The following is a 27341-nucleotide window of genomic DNA, read 5'->3' as shown; positions in this document are numbered from 1 at the left end:
CAGTTTAAGTTTCTGTCGGCTGAATGAGTGACACAGGTTAAGCATTCCTACAGCATTTCCTTCCAGAAGCCATGAGAAAGTTGTCTGGCTGCGGGGACTGTGCGAGGGGATTTATACTACTATCTGTACTTACTGGTGGTACAGACGCTGTTTCATCCTTTCCTACACTGAAATTACCCTTGCCTAACGATTGCGTCTGAAGCTGGGCTTGCAGCACAGCTATCCTCTCCATAAGGCGATCGTTCTCCTGTATATTATGAGTACAGCGACTGCAATTAGAAGGCATCATGTTAATGTTAATCCTTAGCTTTGGCTGGTGGAGGTCCTGACAAACCACGTCCAGATAAAGCGTCCGGAGTGAAAAAGTTAAATGAAAAAAGTCAAGGGAGGGAAAAACAAAAAATATAAATGGTCATTAAAAAGTAAAAAAAACGTAAAGTTGGCAGGTAGCAACGTAAGGTTAGCAAAAAAACGCACAGCAGCACGTAAACAAGTCTAAAACTAATTTATCGTCAATGCTTCAATAATCTTCAATAATCTTCATTAGAATTGCATCCTAATGAATAGCCGCTGCTCTTGTTCATGACATTGGTGGGACCTACAGATTCTCAGACTACCCATCCAAAGCCAACCATTTTATTTTCCTATTTTCAGAGAAAATTATAGAATAAATCAATGCATTCATGCAACACTGAGATGAAACCTGGCAGCCCTTGCCTTAACAATGCCCTTTGCGTGTTTATTACAGCCTGAGCATGTGTGTGAAAGGGGCTGACGGATTGTGATATCCACTTTATCTAGACCAGTAGTCAGACTCATAATAAAGCGGAAAGAAATCTTTCTGACTAGGCTACTGTTGGTGCTCAGCTCACCCCTTCCCTCTCTGTCTTATTCCTTCTGTCTTTCTTCCCCCTGCAGCGATGGATTGCGTGCCTTGGCTGAGCTGCGCAGCTGCTGCAGAGATCTCACGGCGGCGCAGATGAAAGTATCGGTCTGGGCTTTGTCGCAGCACCAGAGCTCGCTCCTTCGGCCCGTCTCGTGATCATCATCACATCACTCGCCAAATAACGCCGTGCCGTGTGCAGACACCTACGACAACCAACATTCGAGTGGATAATAAGAGAAAAGCCGATAGGTCGATAAATAGCCTAACTATGGCGGCTATAACCTCGTTATAACCGTAAACATCGACTGACGGTAGGGACTATTGCCTCGATAACCTCACCGCGCAACAGAAGAGGAGGAAAGCCTCACTTGTTCAGGAACATCACTTGTGCAGGTCGGGTCGAAGATGTATGCAGCAATGCAGACTTCACTCAATTAAGCTTGTCAATGAATCTAGGCTATGTCAATCTGCATGCCCCTCTGTCCATCTCTCTCTCTCTCTCTCTCTCTCTCTCTCTCTCTCTCTCTCTCGCTCTCTCTCTCTCTCTCTCTCTCTGTTCTGATTAGGTCCGTCCATTGAGGTTTGTCTGTCTGTCTGTGTTTCCATACAGAGGCTGCTCGCTGGCCCAAAGAGACATGAGACAACTGCAGGAGGCAGGTAACTAGGCAACAATAGAAACACTGCACGCGCCACGGCGGGATAACATGGGGTACAAGGTAAGCGCGCGACCCCCCTCCACTGCATCCTATAACGACTAGTGTCGTTGATTCAACCTGCATCTAACGCGCTTTGAATATATATATGTTGTTATGGAACAGTGCCTTATTGTATATGATGGAAGGAAAGTAGGTCTGTAACCAACTACTGGAAATGTACCAGTGTGGATGGAAATTATGTTATTTCATGTTGAAAAGCAGGGCTATTTTGGTATATTGGATTGATAGCTTAAGGTTAATCGTTTTCATGGTTTCAGGTGTGTCTTAACACTTCGTTTTTTTGTACGGTGGTGGTGAATGAGTTTGGTCCCAGATCTCTTGGTCCTCTTGCCAACTCCATTGCTCATTATCAAGCCAACCATCATTGGCGTGACAATGATTGACAAGGAGTTGGCATGATAGCAAAAACATACTGGTATTCAGGTTAGTACATGAGAGCATTATGAGGCATACCCAAATCCATGAGAGGTCAAGTTGAAACTTGCGGCAGTTTTAGTTTTATGTCCCTATATAAAAATAGTAAAAAAGCGCTAAATGATTGAGTGACACAGGTTGGCGCAAAATCTGTGTCTTCGCTGAACTGTGTCAGCACCATGGACAGAGCGTGCTACGGTATGTGTAAGGGGGCTGTGGAGAGCCACTGGGGCGGTTAGGTATGACTCTTTTGGGTTTCCATAAAACGTGGGAAAAACTCTTCTCATCTGTGGTAGGCTAAGTGAATAAATGATAGGCCTCCATCTGTAATATTTGATTTTCATTTATTAGGGCGAGGTCAAGTTTAATCTTGATGCTGCTTCACTCAACTCTGCCTCACGCCCCACCATTACAGAGTTTCGTTCGCTTCTTAGCTAGCTGTAAAAAAGTGTTAGTGTTAACCTTAGCCTATTTAGCTAGCTCGAACCAGCTAATCTGCCACTACCATGTTGGATATCAGAAATTGGCTTCGCAAAATACTCAAACAAAGCCAAAAGAGAGCAATGAGCAGAAGCAGCATCAAACCACCTAGCCCAGCATCCAAGCTCCAGCTATTTCTGCGTGCAGAGCCTTCCCCCTCTTCCACAAGCGCCACCAGGATAATGGCTCCACAGCCCGCTCCACCTCCAACTGTTCCTGACGATCATGGAACAGAGGTACCAGCCCAGGTTAGCCTAGAATCCTACCATAGCCACAGGTTTTCTGTCCAAAACATTCATTAAATAGCAACTGGAATGGTATCAAACACATGGACACCATGTGTTTGATGTATTTGATACCATTCCACTCATCCCGCTCCAGCCATTACCACAAGCCTGTCCTCCCCAATTAAGGTGCCAACAACTCCTGTGATAGAAAGAGAGTGTCTGGAATACTCAGTTACTGCAGATGCAGCATTTTGTTTCCCATGTAGAATGTTCTGTGTTGGGTCCAATGCTATTGCAGACAAGGCTTTCTCCCAAGCTGGGTATTCTAACTTGAAGCATGCTATTGATAGTACCAATGGAGTCGCTAGGCACGCATCAAGTAAATAGCATTTGAAATGCACTGCACTGTGGAAAGAAAAACAGGTTTGGGTATGGGTACTGAGGTATTAACACTTGTTAATGATGGGCAGCTGGCAAGAAATCGCATGTTTGTGTCAGCGATTGTGGATGGAATATACTCTCTGGAAATACAAGGAACTTGCCAAGGTGTTTAGCACCATACCCTACAATGCCACATACACGTCACAAGATATTCAACATTAAATCATAGGGCCATGAGTGAGATTGTCACTGAGGAAGCTACATGCAATAACTAATTTTCCACTTTGGCAAAAGTGTTCAGTCAGCACAGAAAAGGCATGCTACACCTGAGGAAAGCTAAGCTAATTCAAATGACATTTAAGGGGGATCTTACAAGAAGATTTGGGGGAGAATGGAAAGATCAATTACTCAGGAAGTTCCACAAAGCATCAAGGAGGCTTCAACTGGTCTGAAAAAGTAAGAAACAATCTAGCTGTTTTTAAACATGTTTTTAATCTGCTTTAGTTTGGAGGGCGCTGTCCATGGTGCTGCTAGAGAGCAGCTGAGATTTCGCGCCAACCTGTTACTTCTTGGTCAAAAGCATTTAAACTTTTATGTTTATTGTGGAACAGTGTGATGTAAACAGAATATGTTTATTGTGGTATAGCGTGATGTAAGCAGAATTCAATATAATTCCAATGCAAAAACCCAAATGACGCCCCTGGGTATAGCTACATATATAAGGAGTTCCCACATATGCTGAGCACTAGTTGGCTGCTTTTACTTCACTCTGCGGTCCAACTCATCCCAAACCATCTCAATTCGGTTGAGTTCAGGTGATTGTGGAGACCAGGTCATCTGATGCAGCACTCTATCAGGTCAAATAGCCCTTACACAGCCTGGATGTCACGGCTGTCGAAAGGAGCAGACCAAAGTGCAGCGTGGTTGTAGTTCCACATTTTATTAAATCCGTGAAACTTTGCAATACATAAATAACTGAATGGACAAAACAACAAACCGTGACGCAGAGAGAAACAAACACTACTCAAAATATAATAACCCACAAAAACAGGAAGAAAAAACCCCTACTCAAATATGATCTCCAATTAGAGGCAACGAGGACCAGCTGCCTCCAATTGGAGATCAACCCAAAAAACAACAACATAGAAATAGAAACCTAGAACTAAACCTAGAAATAGAAAACCTAGAAAAACACAAAACACCCCCTGTCACGCCCTGACCTACTCTACTATAGAAAATGACATCTTACTAGGGTCAGGACGTGACACTGGAGGTGTATTTTGGGTCATTGTCCTGTTGAAAAACAAATGATAGTCCCAATAGGTGCAAACCAGATGGGATGGTGTATCGCTGCAGAATGCTGTGGTAGCCATGCTGGTTAAGTGTGACTTGAATTCTAAATAAATCACAGACAGTGTCACCAGTAAAGCACCACCACACCACCTCCTCCATGCTTCACGGTGGGAACCAAACATGCGGAGATCATCCACTCACCTACTCTGCATCTCACAAAGACATGGCGGTTGGAACCAAAAATCTCAAATTTTGACTCATTAGACCAAAGGACAGATTTCCACCGGTCTAATGTCCATTGCTCATTTCTCTTGGCCCAAGCAAGTATTTTCTTCTGATTAGTGTCCTTTAGTAGTGGTTTCTTTGCAGCAATTCAACCATGAAAGCCTGATTGACTCAGTCTCCTCTGAACAGTTGATGTTGAGATGTGTCTGTTACTTGAACTCTGTGAAGCATTTATTTAGGCTGCAATCTGAGGTGCAGTTAACTCTAATGAACTTGTGAACTGCAGCAAAGGTAACTCTGGGTCTTCCTTTCCTTTGGCGGTTCTCATGAGAGCCAGTTTCATCATAGCGCTTGATGGTTTTTGTGTCTACACTTGAAGAAACTTTCAAAGTTCTTGAAATTTTCCGGATTGACTGACCTTCATGTCTTAAATTAATGATGGATTGTAGTTTCTATTTGTTTATTTGAGCAGTTTTTTCCATAATATGGACCTGTTAATTGAAATGCACTCCAGGTGACTACCTCATGCAGCTGGTTGAGAGAATGCAAAGCTGTCATCAAGGCAAAGGGTGGCTATTTGAATAATATGAAATATAAATATATTTAGGTTTGTTTAACACTTTTTTGGTTACTACATGATTCCATGTGTTATTTCATAGTTTTGATGTCTTCACTATTATTCTACAATGTAGAAAATAGTACAAATAAAGAAAAACTCTTGAATGAGTTGGTGTGTCCAACTTTTTGACTGGTACTGTATATATTCTACTATGGTTTTCTTGGTAGCCTATTGTTGCTGAACTCATGAGCGCCTAGCAGCATGGTTTTCCATGTTTGAAGGGGGCTTATAGGCCTATTTATTTGCAAGACAGCTGTGCATGGCTGCATCTCACTGTGTTAGGCTGCAGGCTATGTGTAACGGTTGTCGTCTGGAATGGAGGACCAAAACGCATCAGGAATGTGGATGCTCATCTTGTATTTATATTCAACCAAGAGAACACCAAAATAACAAACAAAGAACTCACGAACAACAAAACAGTCTTGTCAGGCTCACACACGCAATCTTCCACGAACACTAAACCAAACACATACCCATATATAGGACTCTCAATCAGAGGCAACGAGAAAGCACCTGCCTCCAATTGAGAGTCCAACCCCCCATTAACCTAAACATAGAAATACATTAACATAGAACAGTGCCCAAAAACCCCGGAATACATAAATCAAATACCCTTCTACAAAACCACCACCCCGAACCACATAAAACAAATACCCTCTGCCACGTCCTGACCCAACTACAATAACAAATAACCCCTATTACTGGTCAGGACGTGACAGTACCCCCCCCCCCCCCTAAAGGTGCAGACCCCGGATGCACCTCATAAAATTTTTTATTTAAAAAAAAAAATCCCCCTAAACTAAAGGGAGGGAAGGGAGGGTGGCTGCCGTCACCGACGGCACTTGTGCTACACCCCCCCCTCCCCAACCCACGTAAACAGGAGGTGGTTCTGGCTCCGGCCTACTGTCCTCCAGAATGCAGACAGACTTGATTAGTTTCGGGCCGTAGGCAGACTCCCCTTGTTCCGGATCATAGGCAGACCTCTTCCATTCCACACTATAGGCAGACTCATTAAATACATAGTTAATCATTTTTAGTTCCGAATCGTCAACTGACTTACTTAGTTCCGGGTTGCTGAAAGACTCCTTTGGTTCCGGGTCATAGGCAGACTCACCCGGTTCTGGGTCACAGGCAGACCCCTTCGGTTCCGGGTCGCAGGCAGACCCCTTCGCTTCCGGGTCGCAGGCAGACCCCTTCGGTCCCGGGTCGCAGGTAGATTCCCTCGGTCCCGGGTCACTGGCAGACCCCCTCGGTTCCGGGTCGCAGGCAGACCCTCTGGACTGCACACTGTTGCCGCATACTCTGGACTGCACACTGTTGCCGGATACTCTGGACTGCACACTGTTGCCGGATACTCTGGACTGCACACTGTTGCCGGATACTCTGGACTGCACACTATTGCAGGATACTCTGGACTGCACACTATTGCCGAACTCTCGAGGCTGGGCTGATGCACTGGAAGCCTGATGCGTGGTACTGGTACTGGATGTGCCAGCCTGGGAACACGCACCTCAGGGCTAGTGCGGGGAGCGGGAACAGGCCGAGTCGGACTGGGCTGACGCACTGGAAGCCTGATGCGTGGTGCTGGTACTGGAGGTATCAGCCTGGGAACACGCACCTCAGGGCTAGTGCGGGGAGCGGGAACAGGCCGAGTCGGACCGGGCTGACGCACTGGAAGCCTGATGCGTGGTGTTGGTACTGGAGGTATCAGCCTGAGAACACGCACCTCAGGGCTAGTGCGGGGAGCGGGAACAGGCCGAGTCGGACTGGGTTGACGCACTGGACCGTAGAGGTGTACTGGCGGTCTCGAGAGAAGAACTGGCATCGCTTTTACTGGCTGGATGCCCACTTCCCCCTGGCAAATGCGGGGCGCTGGTATTGCGCGTACCGGCCTAAAAATACTTGGCCTCGCCACAGTACCCATTACACCGAAGCACAGGACCTGTCCATTCACTGGTTGCCCAGAAAAGGTACGGGGATTTGGCCTGGGGCTCACTCCTCGCCCAGCCAAACTACCCGTGTGCCCCCCCCAAAAAAATTATTGGGGCTGCCTCTCGGGCTTCAACGCCAGTCGTGTTCCCCGGTAGCGTTCCCGGTCCTCACTAGACTTCCTCCATGGGCCCTCTCCAGCCAGAATCTGCTCCCACGTCCATTTCTCCCGCCAGTCCATGTCGAAATTCCTTTGCTCCTTACTCCGCTGATTGGTCCATTTGTGGTGGGAGATTCTGTAACGGTTGCCGTCTGGAATGGAGGACCAAAACACAGCAGGAATGTGGATGCTCATCTTGTATTTATATTCAACCAAGAGAATACCAAAATAACAAACAAAGAACTCACAAACAACAAAACAGTCTTGTCAGGCTCACACACGCAAAACAAGAAACAATCTCCCACGAACACTAAACCAAACACATACCCATATATAGGACTCTCAATCAGAGGCAACGAGAAAGCACCTGCCTCCAATTGAGAGTCCATACCCCCATTAACCTAAACATAGAAATACATTAACATAGAACAGTGCCCAAAAACCCCGGAATACATAAATCAAATACCCTTCTACAAAACCACCACCCCGAACCACATAAAACAAATACCCTCGGCCACGTCCTGACCCAACTACAATAACAAATAACCCCTCTTACTGGTCAGGACGTGACACTATGCTTTGGTTATTTGGATCTCCATTCACCTTTTGGTTACTGCGTTTGTTATCTGTTAATGCAATATAGATTGTTTCATACCTTTATCAATCTGATATTTTGTTTACTAGGCCTACTACTTGGTACCGCTGTTTTGTTCTGTTAACATTCATTAGTTCACATTCGCAGTTGTGTCGGTATTCTAAGCCAAACTGCTGTCTGGAAATTCTTACACAGGGACAATCAAAGTCAGTCTTAAATTAATACTTGTTTATTGTCAGCACGCTGGAGAGGTTCCAACCAACTCAATGCACCATAGTACACATGTCAATCAGGAGCTCTGCCTGGGCAGACCCAGCAGTTGTCTTATATACGGCTATACACATATAAGTTATATTTACATGATTTTGCATAATTAATCAATCATTACTGTTTTGTTTCGTAACATGTGACAGACCAACACCTCACGAAGCTTCTTCTCTCCAAGCTGAGACCTTGAAACTGAGATATCTTTTGTTCTCGTTCTCAAAACACGGTCTGGGTGTACAGCCAAATTGCAGCTACTGATAGTGAGTATTTGTACAGTCAGCCACTTGCATGAACACAGAAATTGGTTATTAGAACAGCACATGAATAGAAGACAGAAATTAGTTATAAGAAAAGCACAAACATTAACATTTCCTTTACACTGCTATTCAGTATTTTTGTTTGCATGCATGAATAACTAGGCTGTTACTTTCAGCATTTAGTTTGCATTATTTTGTTAAGACAGCTGTATGTTTGGCTGCATTCACTGTTCTTGTAGCCTATGTTCATTACTAAAATAGCCTTGCTTTAGTGTGTATGGCGCTGTCCATTGTGCTGATACAGATTTTGTATGGAACGCCGTTTGGGTCTTTGCGTGTCAAAAAAGATACACGTCAAATAACACTATTTGACGTGTCAAATAAGCTTGTTGACCAATCAGGTCCTGAATATGACTGCACATCACATAATAATTTAACGCGTTCATTAATTTTTTACGTAGTTATTACACATTGATTACACTATCATTCATATTTCATATGTCACAACCATTAATCGATACGCATGCAATGATGCTGGTAAAGTTGTCTCGCACATCAATAGTGCTGGTCATAAAAGAAAGCTAGCTAGCTCATGGATGCAAACAATGTTCTTCCCCCAAAACACAGCAAAACAACATAATCTGTTTCAATAGTTATAGTTAGCTAGCTAACTATATAGCTAGGTGTCATCATCTAAAATATCCCTCATTTATAAAACAGTTCTCATTTGATTAATGGTGGTCTGACCCATCTATGTGAAGCTAGACAATTAGGGTTAGCCACTATAGTGGACTTTGCGGTTTGCCTTCAAAATAAAAGTATGACATTGACAGTGATGCAAATTAATACAAATAGAATTATGCCATAATTGAATAGATCATGCTAAACGAGGTTGAAATGTTGTTATATAAAATCAACAAAAGACAATCATTTGTTTATTTGACAAAAATCTGTGGAAATCACACTGGATGTATTAGAGTTTAGAATTGCATTGGGGGCCATACTTATTCACTGTACAGCCTTACCTATGGATTGTGGATCAATGACATGGGGTATCAGTCTACTCCGTGACACCCAGAGAATAATAGCTGTTATTGTGGGACTCTGAAACAACTGTGAATTGAGCCACATTTATTGTCAACCCATGTGTATTGAACACTATTCCAGAGGAAAAGCAATACTGCGTGGATGTTTTGGAGTCTGATAACTCTGAGGAGGACGTTGGGAAAAAATATATTGGGTATTGAGTAGACTGATACACCATTTCATTTATCCCCAATACTTAGGTAAAGCTGTACAGTGCAATGTGAATGTCAATACACACAATAGGCTGACTGGGGAGGTGATTTCACACGGTCACAGTCCTGTGATAAGAGCTTCAACGCTAATATTTGCGTAAACTCTTCACAGTTGTGTTCTGTGGGTGTCACCGAGTAGACTGGTAACCCATTTCATTGCTTCACATTCCAACCATGTTTAACATTATCTAGTCTAAACATGGCATAATTCCACCAATTGTAACCTTCTGCGTCACTTTCAAAGAGGTAGTTTCATTTTGAAGGCAACCCGCAAATTCCACTATTATGCCTAATCCTTATTTCTTCCAACTTCACAACACATAGCCCGGTTAGGTCAAGCCTCATTAGCCAGATGAAGCTAGCTGGCTGCTTATAGTGTTAGCTTTGGGCAACAGGATTAAGTATCTGGCTAGCTAATTATTTTAATGAACTGAAGTTCAATTTCAATAGGCGAACAACAAGTGGCTAACTAGCTAATATTTACTCACAAGGATTCCTAAATCATTGTTAAGGATAATGAAAATGACTGCAGTTTCTACTGGTCATTGTTTTCAGGCTTGATGTATTGGTGCAAGCTAGGTACCAAGCTAAAGCTAGCTAGCTACCCCAGAAGTTGTGGTCGAACAAATAATGCCTTATTACCATCGCGGTATTGTAAACACATCGTTCGTGGCCAGTGTGTGCTTGTGTTAAGGCTGTGTAAGGGAGGCGAAGTCAGGTGCAGGAGAGCAGAGTAGAGTGAACAGGCACACTTTTATTCCGTTCAACAATAGGCACAGAAAATGACATAAGTGCCCAAAACCTCGGAACATAAACTATAAAAGTATCGCGCGTGAACATACACCATTAACAATGAACAATTACACACAAAGACATGATGGGGAACAGAGGACTAAATACATGTAGATTGATTGGGGAATGAACACCAGGTGTGTATGGAACCAGATGGACAAATGGACATGTGAAAAATAGAGCGGTGATGGCTAGAAAGCCGGTGACGTCGATCGCCGAACGCCGCCCGAACAAGGAGAGGAGCCGACTTCGGCGGAAGTCGTGACAGCTTGTTTGCAGACTTTTTTGTACGGCTTTGACAGTGCTACTGATAGTAGTGGCGCTTGGCTTACACGTGCAAATTCATCACACACAACATTCTAATAGAATTGTGTCATTCGACAAGTTAAATTAAAAGCTTATTTAACGCGTCAAATAGTGTTATTTGACAAGTAAAATAGTGTATTTTGACGTGTATCTTTTTTGACTCGTAAAGACCCAAACGGCATTCCATAATTTCGAGCCGGCTGTCACTTGAAAAACACTCAATGTCTCGGCATTTGAACATGTTTATTGTGGTATAGTGTGATATAAGCAGAATTAAAAATAATTCCAATGCAAAAACCCCAGAAAATGTGTCCATTTTAACTTCCCTTTTAGTCACTTTATCTTGGCACCGGGTCTGTTATGAGGTGAAATCATGTGTGATGCCTCCTCTTGGCACCATGGTGCTGGTGGTGCTATTTACATGACTACTTACTATAAACCATATTATGCAACTTCACTAAATGGTTTAAAGGGGAATAATGTCAAAGTTTGACAATGTCTAAATTCCTAAACCCCTCTGACTTGTATGTTCGCAGTGTATGTTCGCTGTGTCTGTTAACAAAACTATTTTTGGACTCCAACCAAGACCACAGTTCTCACTCCCATGGATGATAATTAACCAAAATTCAGAAATCCTGAATCCTCAGCAGTGGACAGTATTATTAGCTTCTTCAGGATCTCTAGAACAAAATATGTACAGTTGAAGTCGGAAGTTTACATACCTTAGCCAAATACATTTAAACTCAATTTTTCACAATTCCTGACATTTAATCCCTGTTTTAGGTCAGTTAGGATCACCACTTTATTTTAAGAATGTGAAATGTCAGAATAATAATAGAGAGAATGATTTATTTCAGCTTTTATTTCTTTCATCACATTCCCAGTGGGTCAGAAGTTTATATATACTCAATTAGTATTTGGTAGCGTTGCCTTTAAATTGATTAACTTGGGTCAAACGTTTCGGGTAGCCTTCCACAAGCTTCCCACAATAAGTTGGGTGAATTTTGGCCCATTCCTCCTGACAGAGCTGGTGTAACTGAGTCAGGTTTGTAGGCCTCCTTGCTCGCACACACTTTTTCAGTTCTGCCCACAAATTTTCAATAGGCTTGAGGTCATGGCTTTGTGATGGCCACGCCAATACCTTGACTTTGTTGTCCTTAAGCCATTTTGCCACTATTTTGGAAGTATACTTGGGGTCATTGTCCATTTGGAAGACCCATTTGCGACCAAGCTTTAACTTCCTGACTGATGTCTTGAGATGTTGCATCAATATATCCAAATAATTTTTCTACCTCATGATGCCATCTATTTTGTGAAGTGCACCAGTCCCTCCTGCAGCAAAGCACCCCCACAACATGATGCTGCCATCCCCGTGCTGGGATGGTGCGCTTTGGTTTGCAAGCCTCCCCCTTTTTCCTCCAAACATAACGATGGTAATTATGGCCAAACAGTTCAAATTTTGTTTCATCAGACCAGAGGACATTTCTCCAGAATGTACGATCTTTGTCCCCATGTGCGCAGTTGCAAACCGTAGTCTGGCTTTTTTTATGGCGGTTTTGGAGCAGTGGCTTCTTCCTTGCTGAGCAGCCCTTCAGGTTGTGTCGATATAGGACTCGTTTTACTGTGGATATAGATACTTTTGTACCTGTTTCCTCCAGCATCTTCACAAGATCCTTTGCTGTTGTTCTGGGATTGATTTGCACTTTTTGCACCAAAGTATGTTCACCTCTAGGAGACAGAAAGTGTCTCCTTCCTGAGCAGTATGTCTGCTGCATGGTCCCATGGTGTTTATACTTGCGTATTATTGTTTGTACAATTGAACGTGGTACATTCGGGCATTTGGAAATTGCTCCTAAGGATGTACCAGACTTGTGGAGGTCTACAATTTTTTTTCTGAGGTCTTGGATGATTTCTTTTGATTTTCCAATGATGTCAAGCAAAGAGGCCCTGAGTTTGAAGGTAGGCCTTGAAATACATCCACAGGTACACCTCCAATTGACTCAATGATGTCAATTAGCCTATCAGAAGTTTCTAAAGCCATGACATAATTTTCAGGAATTGTCCAAGCTGTTTAAAGGCACAGTCAACTTAGTGTTTGTAAACTTCTGACCCACTGGAATTGTGATACAGTGAATTAGAAGTAAAATAATCTGTCGGTAAACAATTGTTGGAATAATTACTTGTGTCATGCACAAAGTAGATGTCCAAACCGACTTGCCAAAACTATTGTTTGTTTACAAGAAATGTGTGGAGTGGTTGAAAAACGAGTTTTAACTTCTATGGGCTACGCGGAACGCTAGCGTCCCACCTGCGGGACACAGCCAGTGAAATATCAGGGCGGCAAATTCAAAAACAACAAAATGTCATAATTCAACTTTCTCAAGCATACCACTATTTTACACCATTTTAAAAATACACTTCTCCTTGATGTAACCACATTGTCCGATTTCAAAAAGGCTTTACAGCGAAAGCAAAACATTAGATTATGTTAGGAGAGTACATAGACAAAAATAATCACACAGCCATTTTCCAAGCAAGGACATGTGTCAATAAAACCCAAAACACAGCTAAATGAAGCACTAACCTTTGACGATCTTCATCAGATGACACTCCTAGGACATTATGTTACACAATACATGTATGTTTTGTTCGATAAAGTTCATATTTATATCCAAAAACAGCATTTTCCTATGGCGCGTGATGTTCAGAAAATGTATTCCCACCAAAACGTCCTGTGAATGTGCACATCAATTTACAAAAATACTCATCATAAACGTTGACAAAATATATAACAATTATTTAAAGACTTATAGATCGACTACCCCTGGATGCAACCGCTGTGTCAGATTTTAAAATAGCTTTACGGAGAAAGCACATTTTTCAATATTCTGAGTACATAGCTCAGCCATCACGGTGAGCTATACAGACACCCGCCAAGTTCGGGGCAACCTAAACTCAGAATTAGTATTAGAAATATTCTCTTACCTTGGCTGATCTTCATCAGAATGCACTCCCAGGACTGCTACTTCCACAAGAAATGTTGTTTTTGTTCCAAATAATCCATATTTATGTCCAAATACCTCAGTTTTGTGCGTGCGTACAGATCACTTATCCAAAGGCATAACGCGCGAGCGCGGAACCAGAGACGAAAAGTCCAAATGTTCCATTACCGTACTTAGAAGCATGTCAAACGCTGTTTAAAATCAATCTTTATGATATTTTTTACGTAAAGTTGCGGTAATATTCCAACCGGACAATAGCGTAAGGAACAGCGTGCTCGCGTGACTGCGCATATCCAATCCCTTTGTTGCCAGGCAGTCCACTCAGAAACTGAGCTCCTATTATCTGCCCAGTGACAAGAGAATGCTCAAACCACTTTCTGAAGGCTTTAGACAGCCAATGGAAGCCTTAGGAAGTGCAACGTAACCCCACGGATACTGTAGTTTCGAAAGGGACTAGAAAGAAGAACTACAATTCTCAGATCCTCCACTTCCTGGTTGACTTTGTCTCAGGTTTTTGCCTGCCATATGAGTTCTGTTATACTCACAGACACCATTCCAACAGTTTTAGAAACTGCAGAGTGTTTTCTATCCAAATCTACTAATATTGTGCATATTCTAGTTTCTGGGCCAGAGTAATGACCTTTTTAAATTGGGTACGTTTCTCATCCGGCCGTGAAAATACTGCCCCCTAGCCCAGACAGGTTAATGACTCCAACCTAAGTGAATGTAAACTTCCGACTTCAACTGTATGTGAGAATGCTACTCATTGACTACAGCTCAGCGTTCAACACCATAGTGCCCTCAAATCTCATCACTAAGCTAAGGACCCTGGGACTAAACATCTCCCTCTGCAACTGGATCCTGGACTTCCTGATGGGACACCCCCAGGTGGTAAGGGTAGGTAACAACACATCAGCCATGCTGATCCTCAACACGGGGGCCCATCAGGGGTGCGTGCTCAGTCCCCTCCTGTACTCCCTGTTCACTCATGACTGCACGGCCAGGCACGACTCCAACACCATCATTAAGTTTGCCGATGACACAACAGTGGTAGGCCTGATCACCGACAATGACGAGACAGCCTATAGGGAGGAAGTCAGAGACATGGCCATGTGGTGCCAGGACAACAACCTCTCCCTCAATGTGATCAAGAAAAAGGATATGATTGTGGACTACAGGAAAAAGAGGAACGAGCACGCCCCCATTCCCATCGACGGTGCAGCAGTGTAGCAGGTTGAGAGCTTCAAGTTCCTTGGTGTCCACATCACCAACAAACTAACATGGTTCAAGCACACCAAGACAGTTGTTAGAGGGCATTACAAAACCTATACCCCCTCAGGAGACTGAAAAGATATGACATGGGTCCTCTGATCCTGAAAAGGTTCTACAGCTGCACCATTGAGAGTGTCCTGACTGGTTGCATCGCTGCCTGGTATGGCAACTGCTCAGCCTCCAACCGCAAGGCACTACAGAGGGTAGTGTGAACGGCCCAGTACATCACTGGGGCCAAGCTCCCTGCCATCCAGGACCTCTATTCCAAGCAGTGTCAGAGGAAGGCCCTAAAAATTGTCAAAGACTCCAGCCACCCTAGTCATAGACTGTTCTCTCTGCTACTGCACGGCAAGCGGTACCGGAGCGCCAAGTCTAGGTCCAAGAGGCTTCTAAACAGATTCTACCCCCAAGCCATAAGACTCCTGAACACCTAATCAAATGGCTAACCAGACTATTTGCATTGCCCCCTACCCCCCTTTTCCACTGCTGCTACTCTCTGTTCTTATCATCTATTCATAGTCACTTTAATACCTCTACCCACATGTACATATTACCTCAACTAACCGGTGCCCCCGCACATTGACTCTGTACCGGTACCCCCCTCTATATTATCTCGCTATTGTTATTTTACTGCTGCTCTTTAATTACTTGTTACTTTTATTTCTTATTCTTATCCATATTTTATTTTATTTTTAAACTGCATTGTTGGTTAGGGGCTCGTAAGTAAGCATTTCACTGTAAGGTCTACACCTGTTGTATTCGGCGCATGTGACGAATACAATTTGATTTGATTTGACTTCAAATCATTGGCCACTTTAATAAATGGAACACTAGTCACTTTAATAATGCCACTCTAATAATGTTGGCATATCTTGCATTACTCACCTCATATGTACAGTATATACTGTATTCGATACCATTTATTTCATCTTAGCCTATGCCGCTCTGTTATTGCTCATCCATATATTTATATATTCTTATTCCATTCCTTTACTTAGATTTGTGTGTATTAGGTATCTGTTGTGGAATTGTTAGATATTACCTGTTAGATATTGCTGCACTGTCGGAACTAGAAGCACAAGCATTTCGCTACACTCGCAATTACATCTGCTAACCATGTGTATGTGACCAATACAATTTGATTTGATTTTACATGCAGATGTGTGCAGACGATACAGTCCTGTATGTACACTCAAAAAATAGGCAACAAGTTGTTAACAAGTTAACTGAAGCTACAGTATGGTCCACGTTTCTAAATGGATGACTGATTCTTGCCTGCATTTAAATATCGACAAGACTGTTTGTATGTACTTGTCTAAGAAATCCATTGATTCTTCTCAACGAGCTGTTCTTGTCAATGGCGAGAAACTGAAAGTTGTGTCTAACTTCAAGTATCTCTGCATAATTTTGGACTCCAACTTGACATTGAAGAAACGGGTGAAGAAGGTGGTTAACACTGTCAAGTTTAGGCCATCCAACTTTTGGTTTATAAGATCTTACCTTCCTCTGGAATGCATGTTATGATCAATATATGCATGCTATGATCTTCTTACATCTGAGATGTTGCCTCACATGCTGGACACAAGCAGGAGCTACTACTCTGAAACCCATTGAATCACTCTACAAACAAACCAAACAGTCACATCATTCACAAAAATAATTGATTTCATCTGGATAGCTTTAAAACCTCTATGGGCTAGGTGGGACGCTAGCGTGCCACCCGTGGTGCACTCCATCAACAGCAGGTGCATTTCAAGAGCGGCAAATTTGAATCCAAATAAATGTCAAAATTCAAATTTTTCTAAAATACAACTATTTTACACCATTTGAAAGATAAACATCTCCTTAATCTAACCACGTTTTACGATTTCAAAAAGGTTTTACGGCGAAAGCATAAATTTAGAGTATGTTAGGACAGTACATTTACAAGAGTTGTGTGTAATGTTTTGTCAAGTCAAAGACAGGGTCACCAAAACCATAAAACCAGCTAAAATGATGCACTAACCTTTTACAATCTCCATCAGATGACACTCCTAGGACATTATGTTAGACAATGCATGCATTTTTAGTTCTATCAAGTTCATATTTATATCCAAAAACAGCGTTTTACTATGGCATTGATGTTGAGGAAATCGTTTCCCTCCAATAACCGGCAGTCAAGTCAGCGTCACAAATTAAATAATTAAAATTAGAAAACATTGGTAAAATATTATATTGTCATTCAAAGAATTATAGATTTACATCTCTTGAACGCAATCAACTTGCCAGATTTAAAAATAACCTTACTGGGAAATCACACTTTGCAATAATCTGAGCACTGCGCCCAGAAAAATACGCGTTGCGATACAGACTAGACGTCATGTTGGGGAGATCTAAAATCGAAAATACTATGTAAATAATCCATTACCTTTGATTCTCTTCATCAGATGTCACTTCCAGGTATCACAGGTCCATAACGAATGTAGTTTTGTTCAAAAAAGCTCATCATTTATGTCCAAAAATCTCCGTCTTGTTCGCACATGATCTAAGCCAGCCGGACTTCTCGTCATGAACGAGGGGAAAAAATATATTTCCGTTCGTTCAAACATGTCAAACGTTGTATAGCATAAATCATTAGGGCCTTTTTTAACCAGAACATGAATAATATTCAAGGTGGACGAATGCATACTCTTTTATAACGTATTGGAACGAGGGTACCCAACATGAACTCGCGCGCCAGGTGTCTAATGGGACATCATCGTTCCATGGCTCTTGTTCGGTCAGATCTCCCTCCAGAAGACTCAAAACACTTTGTAAAGGCTGGTGACATCTAGTGGAAGCAATAGGAAGTGCCAAAATATTCCTAAAACACTGTGTTTTTCAATGGGATAGGTTTAAAGTCAATACAACACATCAGGTATCCACTTCCTGTCAGAAAATGTCTCAGGGTTTTGCCTGCCAAATGAGTTCTGTTATACTCACAGACACCATTCAAACAGTTTTAGAAACTTTAGAGTGTTTTCTATCCATATATAATAAGTATATGCATATTCTAGTTACTGGGTAGGATTAGTAACCAGATTAAATCGGGTACATTTTTTTTATCCAGACGTGCAAATGCTGCCCCCTAGCCCTAACAGGTTTTAAGCAGTATGTAGATGCAAGCCTTGTCTTTAGGATCTTACATGGTCTTACCCCTCCACCCCTATGCCGGCATAGCATGCTCACGGAAAGCACCTCCAGGATAACAAGTGCAGTAACTAGAGGGGATTGTGTTGTCCCTTTTCGACACAGTAAATTCGGTCAATCGGCCTTCTCTGTTAGAACTACAATATACTGGAATGCAATGCCCATGGACTTGAGAAGCTGCACTGATTATGGTACTTTTAAATGTAAATTGAAAACATGGCTCAAATCCATCCAAACCTACATGAGTCATCTGTGGTTCCTCATAGGTAAGACAACAGTTGATGATATTTTTTTTGTTATGAATAAGTTGTTGTTGTTAGAATGATATATTATTGGATGTAATGTGTTTGTATTGTTTTGGTGAGTATTTGCATTGTGGCTGTGTAATTGCCGTTACCTGCCCAGGGGCTATTGGTGCAAATTAGCTTTGGCTAACCCCGGCACATTTGCATGGATGTTGCATTATTGTAAATTGATGTTGATTAATGTGCATTGTCCCCTATAAATAAATACATTTAGAACAATAGTGTAATAATGAAGAATTGTGGCCATTGTGGGCGGTCTAATTATTTTATAATGAAAGGCTAGAAATGGTATATAATTTCCCCTCAGAGAGCCAAATCAGACACTGAGTACAACACAATGTGTGTAGTTCACAATGACAAGCCAAACCAAATGAATGGATGCACTGACAGCACTGCAAATGCTGCAGAATTTAGATGAGTTGGAGTCGGATGGAGGATCAGATATTGAGCTTGAAATCGACGTTGCAAACGATGAAAGAGCATGGATGTGGAGTCATTTTGGTCTGATGGGTATGGGGTGGACCTTTTCCGAGAGACCATGCCAGGCAAACACTTCAGAGAAATGATGCGACACCTGCGGCAGGTGCACAGGAAAAAAGGCCTATGAAAACTGTGTGCAGTGCAACTGATTTGTTTGTAGGGCTTGCTCACACAAAGCCCCAAAGCTGTGTGCTGACTGTGGACCCAAGCATAAAGAGAAGACGAGATTGATTAATGCGTAAAGGCACTGGTATAAGGGCACAATACATTATCCCATACAATCAACAAATGACAGTTTTTATATCTTGCCATTAATATTTTTCCACTAATATTTATTTATGCAATTCATCCTTTACAATTGTCCATGCACTGGTGCTTTTGTTTAGGAGTACGGCAAATCATTTCACCTGTGACCTGGCTGGTTATATTATTATTATCTTTTTAGTTTATACTTTGTCAAAAGAAGCTGTAACTGGACTTCATTAATTACTATAACTCTATTACTAATCAAATCTACAAATAAAGTTGATCAAATGGATTACACTGTAATGATTTTATTGTAAGGGAAACGAATACAGGCTATAGACCTACGTGTTTCTAGGACTTTGTAGAAACACGTAGGTCTAAACATATAATTGACTCGTAACTAAACAAACAACTATTGTTGTTATTTTTTTTAATTTATAGATTTCCACAAGTATTTCTTCATCCAATTAATCCTTTATGATAGTTTATGCACTATTTATCAAGCGCTGGTGCTTCTGTTTGCTGTACCCTGCGGGTTGATATGCATCTGATGCATATGCTAAAGTGGACGCCTGGCAAAGTTCTCAACATTCTCTAGCGGGTACTTATTGGCTGAAAGGCCAGGCGGTTCTAGTGTTAAAGGCCAACTCACAGCTACCCCTCCCCCCATCTCTCTGACTGTATTCTCTCTTTCTCTCTGTCTGGTACTGCTCTACTTTCTCTCTACATCATTACATCTCGTTTCTGTTTAGATTTTTCTTATTGGTCAGTCTGTAGCATTGTTGGCTAAACCTTTGTCTTCTTTGTGCCATTTCGCTTCCTTGTGCCATTTTTAAAGAAGTGCACTGTAGGGAATAGGAAGCCATTACACAGCTATCAGCCATTCAGCCTGTGGCTGTGTTACCAGGTCAGTGGGTTGGCTGGAGTAGGCCTATACACTGGATGTACATTGTACATTGTGAATGTGAGGATGGCTGAGAGAGGGACCACTATTAGCTACTGGAGCTGCATCCCAAATTACACTCTATTCCCTATTTAGTGCACTACTTTTGAGCTGGGCCCATATGGTGCCATTTGGGATGCAGGCCTACTAAGCCTGTGGCTCTGCTCTGGGCAAGGGTGCCTATTCACTACGGCAGATAAATAATGTAACATGAACATATTGATTTCAAAGGTTCCCTACAGTTCCATGTAGCTTTAGCTCAGCCAATGTGTCTGTGTAAGATAGCAAGCAAGCAGGAAGTTCCATGATGGTACAAACACACAATGTTAAAGGCTCACCATCAATCTCCACCTGCTCCCATTTCATTAACTCTTTAATTAGTCTCTCCCTGTCTCTCTCTCTCTCTCATATATATACTCTAACTCAGATTGATTTATGCAGGGCTGCATTTTTGCCAATGCTTTTCTCTGAGACGCTTGTGTCCATACTAATCCTGATTCTCAGAATTGCTGTCCAACCAGCCTATCCTCTGGTGCCACTCAGTGTGTGAGTGTGTGTGTGCTTGTCTATAATCTAATGCTATTCTGATTGTGTGTGGGATCTTCTCTCTAAAGTCTGTCCAGCTCTGACCGAGTAACAACAACCATTCGTCTCCTCAGCTCTCTCTCTCTCCCTGTCTCTCTCTCCCTGTCTCGCTCTCTCTGATGAAAGATCAGATTTACATTAGATGAGGCCAAGAAACAGCCTCTGAGAATTTAAACAGGGCTACTGCAACATTGTCTCTTTAAGAAAATGTTAAGCAGCACTATTCAAAAAAGCTCATTTGAAAAATATAATACATTACATTTGTAAAGCTCTTTTCATTATATAAGAATAATCTAAATACTTAAAATAAAAATAGAGAAATAGTAAAACATTATATACAGTTGAAGTTGGAAGTTTACATACACCTTGGCCAAAAACATTTAAACTCAGTGTTTCACAATTCCTGCCATTTAATCCTAGTAAAAATTCCCTGTTTTAGGTCAGTTAGGATCACCACTTAATTTTAAGAATGTGAAATGTCATAATAATAGTAGAGAGAATGATTTATTTCAGCTTTTATTTCTTTCATCACATTCCCAGTGGGTCAGAAGTTTACATACACTCAATTAGTATTTGGTAACATAGGCTTTAAATTGTTTAACTTGGGTCAAACGTTTTGGGTAGCCTTCCACAAGCTTCGCACAATAAGTTGGGTGAATTCTGGCCCATTCCTCCTGACAGAGCTGGTGTAACTGAGTCAGGTTTGTAGGCCTCCTTGCTCGCACACGCTTTTTCAGTTCTGCCCACAATTTTTCAATAGGATTGAGGTCAGGGCTTTGTGATGGCCACTCCAAAACCTTGACTTTTTTGTCCTTAAGCCATTTTACCACAACTTTGGAAGTATACTTGGGGTCATTGTCCATTTGGAAGACCCATTTGTGACCAAGCTTTAACTTCCTGACTGATGTCTTGAGATGTTGCTTCAATATATGCACATAATTTTCCTACCTCATGATGCCATCTATTTTGTGAAGTGCACCAGTCCCTCCTGCAGCAAAGCACACCCACAACATGATGCTGCCATCCCCATGCTTCATGGTTGGGATGGTGTTCTTTGGTTTGCAAGCCTCCCCCTTTTATCTCCAAACATAACAATGGTCATTATGGCCAAACTGTTCGATTTTTGTTTAATCAGACCAGAGGACATTTCTCCAAAAGTACGATCTTTGTCCCCATGTGCAGTTGCAAACCGTAGTCTGGCTTTTTTTATGGCGGTTTTGGAGGAGTGGCTTCTTCCTTGCTGAGCAGCCTTTCAAGTTATGTTGATATAGGACTTGTTTTACTGTGGCTATAGATACTTTTGTACCTGTTTCCTCCAGCATCTTCACAAGGTCCTTTGCCTTTGTTCTGGGATTGATTTGCACTTTTCGGACCAAAGTATGTTCATCTCTAGGAGACAGAACGCGTCTCCTTCCTGAGTGGTATGACGACTGTGTGGTCCCATGGTGTTTGTACTTGCCTACTATTGTTTGTACAGATGAACGTGGTACCTTCAGGCATTTAGAAATTGCTCCCAAGGATGAACCAGACTTGTGCAGGTCTACAATTTATTTTCTGAGGTCTTGGCTGATTTCTTTTGATTTTCCTATGATGTCAAGCAAAGAGGCACTGAGTTTGAAGGTAGGCCTTGAAATACATCCACAGGTACACCTCCAATTGACTCAAATGATGTCAATTAGCCTATCAGAAGCTTCTAAAGCCATTACATAATTTTCTGGAATTTTCCATGCTGTTTAAAGGCACAGTCAACTTAGTGTACGTAAACTTCTGACCCACTGGAATTGTGATACAGTGAGTTATAAGTGAAATAATCTGTCTGTAAACAATTGTTGGAAAAAATACTTGCGTCATGCAGAAAGTAGATGTCCTAACTGACTTGCCAAAACTATTGTTTGTTAACAAGAAATTTGTGGAGTGGTTGAAAAACAAGTTTTAATGACTCCAACCTAAGTATAAGTAAACTTCCAACTTCAACTGTATATATGTATACAGTACCAGTCAAAAGTTTGGACACACCTACCTACTCTTTCAAGGGTTTTTCTTTATTTTTACTATTTTCTACATTGTAGAATAATAGTGAAGACATCACAACTATGAAATAACACATATGGAATCATGTAGTAACCACAAATCCTGCTTCTAGAAACTCCCCAATGTAGTTCTCCATCGCCTTGGTCTCTGGTCCCGACAGAGAGTACAGTCGTCCCCGGGTCTGAGTAGTGCTAGGGAGAAGGTCAATCGCGCAGTCATATGGTCGGTGCGGCGGAAGTGAAGTGGCCCAGGCCTTGTTGAACACCTCCTGGAGGTTCTGGTACTCTGTGGGAATTGCGGAGAGGTCCGAAGCAAATTCTGAGCCCCCAGGAAGAAGTCCCGGGGAAGGTTGTGCTGACTCCAGGCAATGGCCATGCTAGAATGGGCTCCAGCCCATGATGGCACCAGTAGACCAGTTAATGAGGGGATTGCGTCACTGGAGCCAGGAGAATCCCAATACCACAGGAATCTGAGAAGACTTGTTGAGCAGGAACTGGATAGCCTCGCTGTGGTTCCCTGACACACGTAGGTTGATGGGAGTGGTGTTGTGGGTAACCCGGCCTTTAGAGCGCCCATCCAGCGCTCTAACGTCCATGGGAATGGAGAGGGGCTGAGTGGGGATGCCCAGCTTGGAAGCCAGGGTGGAGTAGAAAAAGCTGTCATCGGCCCAAGAGTCGATGAGGACCCATAGAGATTTTGACTGGTTTCCCCACAGCAGAATGGCATAAAATGGAGTGCGAGTAAGAGAAGCAGAAAAGTTCTCCATATGGCCCACCAGAGTACTCCCTCCTACCGGTGAGCCTGTTCTTTTAACGGACAAGAGGACACAAAATGACCATGAGTCCCGCAATACAGGCAATTCTTAGTGTTGAGCCTGTATAGCCATTCCACTGGAGGCAAACCAGCTCTGCCTAGTTGCATAGGCTCGGGAAACAGTGACTCGGCCCTCTTCGGCAACTCTCGGGGAACCTCGGGTAGCCTCGGGTTCTCTCGGCAACAGGGCCATCAGGGATTTCCGTGATGCCTCGGAGGCGAGGTGGAATCCTTGGACGGGCAAGCGAAATTGAATCTCCTCTCCCTCTGTCGTTCCCGTAGTCGCCCATCGATCCTGATGGTCAAGGCGATGAGGGAATCAAGATCCATCGGTAATTCCCGGGCTGCAAACTCGTCATTGACCTCCTCCGAGACCCCATGTAGGAACATGTCGAACAGCGCTTCCTGGTTCTAGGCACTCTCAGCTGCCAACGTGCGGAAATCCACAGTCTGCCACACTGCGGGAGTCCTGCCAGAGCTGGAGTAGCCTCCGGGCAGCCTCTCTCCCAGAAAATGTGGCATCAAACAACTTTTTGACCTCTCCCACGAACTCCTCCAGACAACGCATATGGCCGGCTGTTGCTCCCATACAGCTGTAGCCCAGGCGAGCGCCCTCCCAGACATCAGCGTGATAAGGTACGTGTTGCACAGCTGGTCCGAGTCTGCAGGGTCAGTCATGGCCAGTTCGTACTATCGCGTTTCAGGCTCATGGTCAGGGCAGGCAGAATGGTCAACACCGGGAAAACTAGTAAACAGGAACAATCGAGAGACAGGAGCAGAGGGAAAAACGCTGGTAGGCTTGATGAAACAAAGCGAACTGGCAACAGACTAACAGAGAACACAGGTATAAATACACAGGGGATAATGGGGAAGATGAGCGACACAATGGACACAATCATAAAGACAGGTGAAACAGATCAGGGTGTGACATTTGGTGGTTCCAAACTTCTTCCATTTAAGAGTGATGGAGGCCACTGTGTTCATGGGGACCTTCAATGCTGCAGACATTTTTTGGTACTCTTCCTGAGATCTGTGACTCGACACAATCCTTTCTCAGAGCTCTAAAGAAAATTCCTTGGACCTCATGGCTTGGATTTTGCTCTGACATGCACTGTCAACTGTGGGACCTTATATAGGTGTGTGCCTTTCCAAATCATGTCCAATCAATTGAATTTACCACAGGTGGACTGCAATCAAGTTGTAGAAACATCTCAAGAATGAAAAATGGAAACAGGTGTCGTGAAAAGAGACGGTTCCAGTTTGGAGTAGGAGGACCAGACACTGGTCTATACAATGAAAACTGTTGACACAGCAGTTGCTGTCTGCTATGTTTTATAGATATCTTTCATACAAATCTTAACCTTGTGACCATTCTATGTATCTGTTGTTCGTCATGTACGTTGAGAGGGGTGTATCTTGGCTATAAACGATCTTTGTACTTTTGTGTTGTCTTTTTTCAATGGTTCATTAGAGATAGCGCATCATTGAAAGTCAGTGCTTTTGCAAAGCTCTTAGTTATTAAATACACTGCTCAAAAAAATAAAGGGAACACTTAAACACTCCAAGTCAATCACACTTCTGTGAAATCAAACTGTCCACTTAGGAAGCAACACTGATTGACAATACATTTCACATGCTGTTGTGCAAATGGAATAGACAACAGGTGGAAATTATAGGCAATTAGCAAGACACCCCCAATAAAGGAGTGGTTCGGCAGGTGGTGACCACAGACCACTTCTCAGTTCTTATGCTTCCTGGCTAATGTTTTGGTCACTTTTGAATGCTGGCGGTGCTTTCATTCTAGTGGTAGCATGAGACGGAGTCTACAACCCACACAAGTGGCTCAGGTAGTGCAGCTCATCCAGGATGGCACATCAATGCGAGCTGTGGCAAGAAGGTTTGCTGTGTCTGTCAGCGTAGTGTCCAGAGCATGGAGGCGCTACCAGGAGACAGGCCAGTACATCAGGAGACGTGGAGGAGGCCGTAGGAGGGCAACAACCCAGCAGCAGGACCACTACTTCCGCCTTTGTGCAAGGAGGAGCAGGAGGAGCACTGCCAGAGCCCTGCAAAATGACCTCCAGTAGGCCACAAATGTACATGTGTCTGCTCAAACGGTCAGACTCCATGAGGGTGGTATGAGGGCCCGACGTCCACAGGTGGGGGTTGTGCTTACAGCCCAACACCATGCAGGACGTTTGGCATTTGCCAGAGAACACCAAGATTGGCAAATTCGCCACTGGCGCCCTGTGCTCTTCACAGATGAAGCAGGTTCACACTGAGCACATGTGACAGACGTGACAGAGTCTGAAGACGCCGTGGAGAACGTTCTGCTGTCTGCAACATCCTCCAGCATGACCGGTTTGGCGGTGGATCAGTCATGGTGTGGGGTGGCATTTCTTTGGGGGGCCGCACAGCCCTCCATGTGCTCGCCTGACGTAGCCTGACTGCCATTAGGTACCGAGATGAGATCCTCAGACCCCTTGTGAGACCATATGCTGGTGCGGTTGGCCCTGGGTTCCTCCTAATGCAAACAATGCTAGACTTCATGTGGCTGGAGGGTGTCAGCAGTTCCTGCAAGAGGAAGGCATTGATGCTATGGACTGGCCCGCCCGTTCCCCAGACCTGAATCCAATCGAGCACATCTGGGACATCATGTCTCGCTCCATCCACCAACGCCACGTTGCACCACAGACTGTCCAGGATTTGGCGGATGCTTTAGTCCAGGTCTGGGAGGAGATCCCTCAGGAGACCATCCGCCACCTCATCAGGAGCATGCCCAGGCGTTGTAGGGAGGTCATACAGGCACGTGGAGGCCACACACACTATTGAGCCTCATTTTGACTTGTTTTAAGGACATTACATCAAATTTGGATCAGCCTGTAGTGTGGTTTTCCACTTTAATTTTGAGTGTGACTCCAAATCCAGACCTCCATGGGTTGATAAATTGGATTTCCATTGATTATTTTTGTGTGATTCTGTTGTCAGCACATTCAACTATGTAAAGAAAAAAGTATTTAATAAGATTATTTCATTCATTCAGATCTAGGATGTGTTATTTTAGTGTTCCCTTTATTTTTTTGAGCAGTATATGTAGTTTAAGTATAACTCTGACTGGTGTGTGAAGTTTGTAACTCTCCTCATTTGGTAATGCAGAAATTAGCCACCACACAGGATGCACCTGAGTTCAATTTTGCTTCTCATAGCAAAGGGTCTGATGACTTATGTAAAAGATATTTCTGTTTCATATTTGTAATAAACTTGCAAACATTTCTAAAAACCTGTTTTCGATTTGTCGTTATGGGGCATTGTGTGTAGATTGATGAGATTTTTTTATTTATTTAATCCATTTTTGAATAATGCTGTAAAGTAACAAAATGTGGAAAAGGTCAAGGGGTCTGAAAACAGTCCAAATGCACTGTAAGTGTTCAATCATTCCCTACAGCCCTCTTCAGAGTGTGCACTCGTTCCCTAACCTTGCAGTCGTTCAATTTCAAAAGAGTGGGCTGATGTAGATGCTGTATATGGTGGAAACTCCTTCTTGCTCACACTTACATCAATCCAATGCTTCTAAAGTGGGCAGCTGCACACTACAGAGAGAAGGGGAGAGAATCAGAATGTAGCCCCTCTCTCCCCCTCTGTCCCGTCTTTCAG

At 43.1% G+C, this 27341-nt stretch overlaps 1 protein-coding gene across 1 annotated transcript in view; it reads left to right on the top strand.

The window, feature by feature from the left end:
* The first annotated feature begins 899 nt into the window (after window positions 1-899).
* The window catches only part of st6gal1 (ST6 beta-galactosamide alpha-2,6-sialyltranferase 1), a 165214-nt gene continuing 138772 nt past the window's right edge, over window positions 900-27341 (top strand). The window contains exons 1-2 of the mRNA XM_014195776.3: window positions 900-1279; window positions 1497-1602. Coding sequence (XP_014051251.3) covers window positions 1591-1602 — 12 coding nt within the window. The 5' untranslated portion in view covers window positions 900-1279; window positions 1497-1590. The remainder of the gene's footprint in view (window positions 1280-1496; window positions 1603-27341) is intronic.

The sequence above is a fragment of the Salmo salar genome, chromosome 04 (genome assembly GCF_965601325.2).
Source record: "Salmo salar chromosome 04, fSalSal1, whole genome shotgun sequence".
NCBI classification, from domain to species: Eukaryota; Metazoa; Chordata; class Actinopteri; order Salmoniformes; family Salmonidae; genus Salmo; species Salmo salar.
The sequence above is the reverse complement of the archived record's forward strand: the minus strand, read 5'-3'. Positions and strand labels throughout refer to the sequence as shown.